The following is a 6836-nucleotide window of genomic DNA, read 5'->3' as shown; positions in this document are numbered from 1 at the left end:
AAGGCACCTATTTGAGTCTTACAGCAATCTATAAAACAAAAACTATTATCGATCCCATTTTATAGTCGAAGAACCTGAGGCCCTGAGAATTTAAAGGACCTGTTCAACACCTCAGAGCAAACAGGTGAATTAGTATGTAAACCCAGGCAGTCAGACTCAGGAGGTTGCAGTCTTGCATGCAGCATCACAGAACCTTCTTGACATGACTTACTCAAGGTCACAGAGTTAGAGCCCCCTCCAGATTCTAAGGACTGGGTTCTCTGGCCTGTTGCAATGTGCAGGGGAAACTAAGCAACAGAAGTCAATAGAAAGTACATTTTCCAATAGTGAAGCATAAATAAAGGCATCCAGGACTGAGAGACAAACAAGTCGTGGATGGGGCTGGAGTGTAGCGTGGTGGTGGTGGTGCCTAGCCTCGCATGCACAGGGCCTGGGGTTGAACCCCAGCACTAGGAAAAAGGAAGAAGAAGGAAGACAACTGTGACATGTGGACAGACATGCATGGAGCTTTCTTTTAAGGTAAAGTATGCCCCAAGCCAGGTTGTGGAGAAAGAATGCTGGCAGAGACTCCTAGGCCCGTGTGTCCCAAGAGCCCCTGCAGATGGTTCTCAGAACCCAGTAGTAGGTCTGGCCTCAGATCCCAGGCCAGCAGGGAGGAGCGCTACCTACCCTCAAAGCCACACAGAGGGAAGGCTGAGAGAAGCGTTCGGATGCGTGACAGGAGATTATCAAAGACCTTGTCTTCGCTCTACTTATTTTATTACTGTTTTTAATTTTAGGAGTTTTGAGAATAAAATGACAACACCCAGAAATTCCTTGAGTGGAACTTTCCCTACGAAGGGCCCTATCTCCATGCAACCTGCTCCAAAAGTAAACCTCAAGGGGACGCTGCCGCTGGTGGGCCCCACCCAAAGCTTCTTCATGAGGGAATCTAAGGCTTTGGGGGTAAGTCAGTCACCCTACACTCCAAATCCTAGAGCTTCTCTGGTCTACAGAAGCGGATGCTGCAGGCCATGTGTGGGATTCAGTCCAAAGTGAAGGGGTGTCATCCGACCTGGCATGCTCCCTATGTGACACAGCAGGTCCATTCAGGGATGTGCCAAAGAAGTTATCAACTGGGTCACCATAGGGGGTCTGATGTCACCATTGCTTTAGAAGTACGTAGCTTTAAGGGCCCTTCATCTCAGTCTATTGCTAGAATGCTTGTTTCCTGGAAATGTCCTCATATGATGGGAAAAATGTATCTGAAGAAGAAAAAGGCAAAATCCTTGGCACCGCTGCCATTTCCTATAGGCAACTGGCAGGGTTCCTAGTTAGAGCCAAGGCTTCCCACCTTCCCTTGCCTACCAACAGTGATGATTTCATCCACCATCCTCCTCCTCCTCTTCTCTCCCAGGCTGTCCAGATCATGAATGGGCTCTTCCACATGGCCCTGGGAGGGCTGCTGCTGATCCCCACAGGGGTCTATGCACCCATCTGTGTGACTGTGTGGTACCCCCTCTGGGGTGGCATTCTGGTGAGTGAAAAATATAATGACCCCTTGTAAAATGGTAAAGAAAATACTAAAAAAAAATGTAGACCATTTGTGTACTGAGGAAAGTGCATGGGCAGGGAATAGATTATTGGTTCAGTGGGAAGAGAGGTTGGCTAAACAGAGGGAGCGCAGCTCCCAGGGTTGAGGGTTAGTGATCGTGCTTCAGATGAGTTCAGAAAAAGATGCTCTGTGTGACCCACACTGGCAAGAAAGAGTGTTCCAAGCTGGGCCTCCCCATCGATTGAAGAGGCACTCGATGTTTGGTGTTTGGGAAAGCCAGAGGCAGCATGTCCGCCCATCTGCTCTTCTTCCTTATAACTATTTACTTACTATGGCCCCTGGTGAAATTAGTCCCAACCCAAATAAATTTCCCTTTATGAGCTCAGCAACATTCCCTTGGGCTGTGTCATTTGCAGGTTTTCCAAACCTGAAATCCCATCTGAGAATGGCATGGGGCATCGATGATGTTCATTTCCCCAGGGCACTTTTCCTGGCTGCCACTGTGAGACCAGAGTTGAGAATTTCAGAACAAGTAGAAATGAGTTAGAATAAGAGCTTCCCACTGATTTGCAGCATGAACATCAGGAAAGGAAGATGAGAAACAACCCTGGTTCTTTCCCGGGGCCGCTGACATTTTCATGAAGGGCCTTCACATTCAACTCTTCCTTCTCTGTTCATTCACATCTCATGGGCATCACTGTGGCCCCAAAGAACATTCTCACAAGTTACAAACACAAGGAAAAGAAAACTCCTCAAACTTTTTCTTCACACTGATACCCTCTCACCTGTGCTACACAGGGACGTCCGCCCTAACTGTAGCTGGAAAGACGGTGGTCTGGGGCAGGCTACAATCTTCACCAATAATGAGTAGTGGTGTTATTGTTGCTGCTGCTTTTTGTTTCAATTTGATGGAACAAACTAAGGCATGTCTATCTGCTTGGTGTACTGATTGACAAGAAAATGTGGGTTTTCTTTGCCCTTACTATAGTCCAAGTTACACATTCCCAGGTGGTTGAATAACATGGACTGAACATAGGCAAAACTGAATAAGGAAGAAATATGACTGAAGAGAAATGAATGCACTTGATTAAAATCGGTTAACGGTTCAGTGAAAGTGGCTGGAAATGTTCATGGCTTCTTTACAACCAGTTCTCAATGTTAAAACGTGATCTCCTTCTCTCCCCCTTTTCCCAATTCTCCCACCCCCTCCCCCTTCCCCCCACCCACCTCCTCACCTCTCTTCTTATAGTATATTACCTCTGGATCGCTCCTGGCAGCAGCAGAGAAAACCTCCAGGAACAGTCTGGCAAGTAACCGTCTGTCCTTCTTTCCCACACATCAGAGAAATAGCTGTTTTCTCAGTTGAAAACAAGGAAGGACCTTTAAAGAGCTTTGGAATCACAGACTCTCCACTCTCAAAAGCAAAGGATCCTCCACAATGCTGGCTGTCATTTCATTCCTGCAAAACCTGAAAGTGAGATCTACTTTATAAGCATGTCCTTAGAAGCACAGCTAAAGGCAGAGCTATGAAGACTGTGCTTACGATCTTGTCAGCGTTAAGTGCGGTGTGAAAATAACAGACCTTTCTGAAAGCCATGCCATTTCTTCTAGACCAGCACTGAGGACAATTGTGTCATCAACATTGTGACTGATTCATGCTCTAGCTCAGTTAGAACCTTAAGTTATAATCTTGAGCAAGTCCGTTTCTCTTTGAACCTCTTGAGTTGTCACCTACTAGATGGAGATGGTACCATAGGAAATGGTTACCATTCCTGTGTCTACTAGGGAAAATCTACTAGGAAAATGAGGATGGGATGGAGTAACATGTGACAATATTTCAGAAGCTAGGAGCTTCCATGTGCTCTTGTTCATATAACACCTACAAATTCACACCCAGAAAGACTCTGCCCTGTGGAACACCTGATTCTGGATGGGTGACGAGGAGCTTACAGCCAGTTTCCTCTCAAAAAACCCTCTCCCAACACTTGTACTTACTAAGCCAAGTCATTTGTAAAGTCAGTGAGGGGTTGCGTGAACTGAGATGGGTCCCCTCTAGAAGTGATCTAACAAACTCAGTTTGGGGAGATCAATTATTCTATTATGCAAATGCAGCCAGACCCACTGAGTAGCCCCCTGTAGATCACATGGCCAGGGATAGAATGTGTGTGTTGTAAAGTCATCATCAACAATCCCATGCCACGGTGGCACTTGTCACATATATCTTCCTGTTTCAACCTTGTACCATCCCTGAAAGGCAGGACATCCACACTGACAGTCTCTCACCTATACTACCCAGAGACACCAGCCCTAAGTGTATCTTGAAAGATGGTTGACCAGGGTGGATTGAATCCTGTGTCAACAGGGAGTAGGCAGTGGTGTCATAGCTGCTGCTGCTACTTCTTGCTTCTCTTTGACACCACAGTCCTGGAGGGTGCTATCTGCTCCTTCCAAATCTACACCCACAGTACCATACTTAAGTGTAATGCAAAAATCTCTCTCCTCTGCCTCCTTATGCAGAGAGATAATCATCTAGGTGTCATTCATCTTCATTTATTCCACAAATATTTATCAAATATCTAGTAGGTAGGAGAGTGGCAGTAAAATAAGTATAAGGTTATGCAATACAGGAATCAAAGATCATTCCTAGATGCTTGGCTTGATAAACTGAATGGATGGTCATATCATCAAATGAGATGGAGAAGACTGAAAAAAGGAACAAGATACTTGAGTTTTTATTCACATAAATACAGTATATGTACAATGTAGATTTTATTTATAGAGACAATGGGGCTGAAAACAATTAGAAAAGAACTCTGGTAATTTTAGGTGTCAGAGAAATGACATCTGGGATTCCTCACTGATGATTCCCAAATAGAAGTCAAGCATAGTTAATGGATCTGTTTATCTGTTTCAGGTCCAAGCAAAAGTAATAATGAACTCATTGAGTCTCTTTGCTGCCATTTCTGGAATAATTCTTGTGATCATGGACATACTCAATATTACGATTTCACATTTCTTAAAAATGGAGAGTCTGAGTATTATTAAAACTCCTGTGTCGTATATTGACATATACAACTGTAAACCCACTAAAACCTCTGAGGAAAACTCTCCATCCACAAAATACTGTTACAGCATACAATCCATGTTCTTGGTAAGTGTGAAATTGGATTTCTCTCCAGAGAAGAAATATGTCATTTTTATTCCAACTATCAACTCCAGATCCAAAATGTCTAAGTCTGCTAATTTTTGCAAAATGTGACTTGGCAAGAGTTTTATCTATACTCTGCCTCAGTTTCAACTGTAAGATGAGGATAGTGACAGCAGTCATTTTATAGCATTTTGTTTGTTTGTTTGTTTGTTTAGGAATAAATGAGTTAATATATGCAAAGCACTTAGAACAGTGTATAGAATATAAAAAGTGCTAAGTGTTTCAATATTAATTATTAATATCATTTGTGGTGTTAATATTTATCATGATCATTAATATAAACATGGAAGAAATTCCTAAGATATCAGAGTTTGAGGGAAAAAAAAATGTTCATCCCTAAATTGTGGAGGGTTGCACTGAAAGCTGAATACAGTTTAAATTTAGGACTCGGCACTTACTATTTCATACCTAAAACTGATTATTCAGCTGACAGTTCTTCTGTCAGCAACATGCATTAACCATCTGCTATATGCCTGAAGTTGCGTTAAGGGTTCAGGTTATAAAGTCACTGTCTTCCATACTAATGGTTTTCCCAGGGAGTCATTACTTAGCTAAAGAACAGATCTTTTAATCATTTATTTGATTTTAGTTATCAATCATTCATAGAACACCAAACATACTCTCTGTGCCATTATTACATCCTCACCTTCATTCTTCCATTGTTTTTCAGGGCGTCTTGTCAGTGTTACTGATCTTTGCCTTCTTCCAGAAACTTGTGACTGCCGGCATTGTTGAGAATGAGTGGAAAAGAACCTGCTCCAGGCCCCAAGCTGTAAGTAGGAGCCACTCTGTCCATAACACCCCTCTGGAAAATTCACATCTACAAAGGATCATATGTGGATAATGTGATCCAATGAGACTTTGGAACTGGGAACTTCACACACACCAAAAAAAAAAAAAAAAATGGTCTTGCTGTATTTCTAGAGAGCAGAAAATACTAGCTACTAGCAATGAAGAAAACTGTTTTTGAAATTAGAAATATGTCTATAGCTAGACAGAAGGGATAGTTCTATAATATGTGAACCTTCTCTCTAACCTTTTCTTCCACTTGCTGTCATGACTCCATACCTGATGTTTATGGATAGTTGAAGATTAAATCACTAGTTCTTTTATTTCATTTCTCAGTAACCCTCTCTTCCTTCCACCCATTTCAGTTTCTCTTCCAAAATAGTAGGTAGCTCCAAAGTGGGAAATATGAGTATCCCAGTGATAGATCTAGTAACAGCTGCTTTGGATCCACAACCCATTAGACTTGGAACAGAACTTAGAAATCATTATTAATCCCTTTATTGTGCAATTTTGGAAAATAGGATCAGAGAGAGAAAATTGCTCTGTCAGGACTATAACCACTAAGGGCAAATTAGAACCAGGGTCTGAATCCTCTATTACTGCAGTGTTCCTTTCCCCTGCTAGGTGATCATGCCAGGCACAGTGGCAAATGCCTGCAGCCCAGGGGATTTACTCAGACTTCAGTTTTGAAAAGTGACTTGATAAGGATTTCACCACCTGGGAAATTAATCCTGGTGTTGGGAGGCATATAGTAAGCAACATAAGTAGCCTAAAAACTTGAAGGCTTTTGAGAAATATGTATAAAGGTGTTTGAGAGAGGTGCCAATGGTAAAGGTCAAGAAAAATCTGTTTGTGTTCTAGAAGGTGGTTCTTCTGTCAGCTGAAGACAAGAAAGAACAGACAATTGAAATAAAAGAAGAAGTGGTTGAGCTAACTGAAGTTCCTTCTCAAACAAAGAATGAAGAAGACATTGAAATTATTCCAGTCCAAGAAGAAGAAGGAGGAGAAGAAACAGAAATAAATTTTCCAGAACCTCCCCATGATCAGGAATCCCCACCAATAGAAAATGATAGCTTTCCTTAAACTATTTCTTCTGGGTTTTGCTGCCTCTTTTAAGCATTAGTATTTAGCTTCTAAGAGACATAGTTACCCCATTTCTTGAGGCACTCTGAACTGGTTCTCCATGTTTCCACCTGGTCTTTGCATGGAATAACCACAGCCCCATCTCAAGTGCATTCAGCAAATGTGGGATTGTAACAGATTGTGATGTCCTATTTCTTGTTTGGGGAAACTTTCATACATTGG

The 6836-nt window shown here is 42.3% G+C and overlaps 1 protein-coding gene across 1 annotated transcript; it reads left to right on the top strand.

Annotated features, from left to right (window-relative positions):
• Positions 1 to 795: 795 nt before the first annotated feature.
• Ms4a1 (membrane spanning 4-domains A1) lies at positions 796 to 6623 on the top strand. The gene is made up of 6 exons (XM_026411651.2): positions 796 to 945; positions 1397 to 1516; positions 2784 to 2840; positions 4449 to 4685; positions 5413 to 5514; positions 6393 to 6623. The coding sequence occupies exons 1-6, from the start codon at positions 796 to 798 to the stop codon at positions 6612 to 6614; spliced, it is 888 nt and encodes a 295-aa protein (XP_026267436.2). The 3' UTR covers positions 6615 to 6623.
• Positions 6624 to 6836: the final 213 nt, after the last annotated feature.

Source organism: Urocitellus parryii, chromosome 4 (assembly GCF_045843805.1).
Source record: "Urocitellus parryii isolate mUroPar1 chromosome 4, mUroPar1.hap1, whole genome shotgun sequence".
Classification (NCBI taxonomy): domain Eukaryota; kingdom Metazoa; phylum Chordata; class Mammalia; order Rodentia; family Sciuridae; genus Urocitellus; species Urocitellus parryii.
The sequence above is the reverse complement of the archived record's forward strand: the minus strand, read 5'-3'. Positions and strand labels throughout refer to the sequence as shown.

Excerpts from the sequence above, each read along its gene's own strand:
- Ms4a1 (XM_026411651.2), top strand. The coding sequence starts at position 796 with ATGACAACACCCAGAAATTCCTTGAGTGGAACTTTCCCTACGAAGGGC. Across the intron at positions 1,517-2,783 it reads CCCTCTGGGGTGGCATTCTG|TATATTACCTCTGGATCGCT; the intron begins GTGAGTGAAAAA and ends CTCTTCTTATAG. Across the intron at positions 5,515-6,392 it reads CCTGCTCCAGGCCCCAAGCT|AAGGTGGTTCTTCTGTCAGC; the intron begins GTAAGTAGGAGC and ends TTTGTGTTCTAG.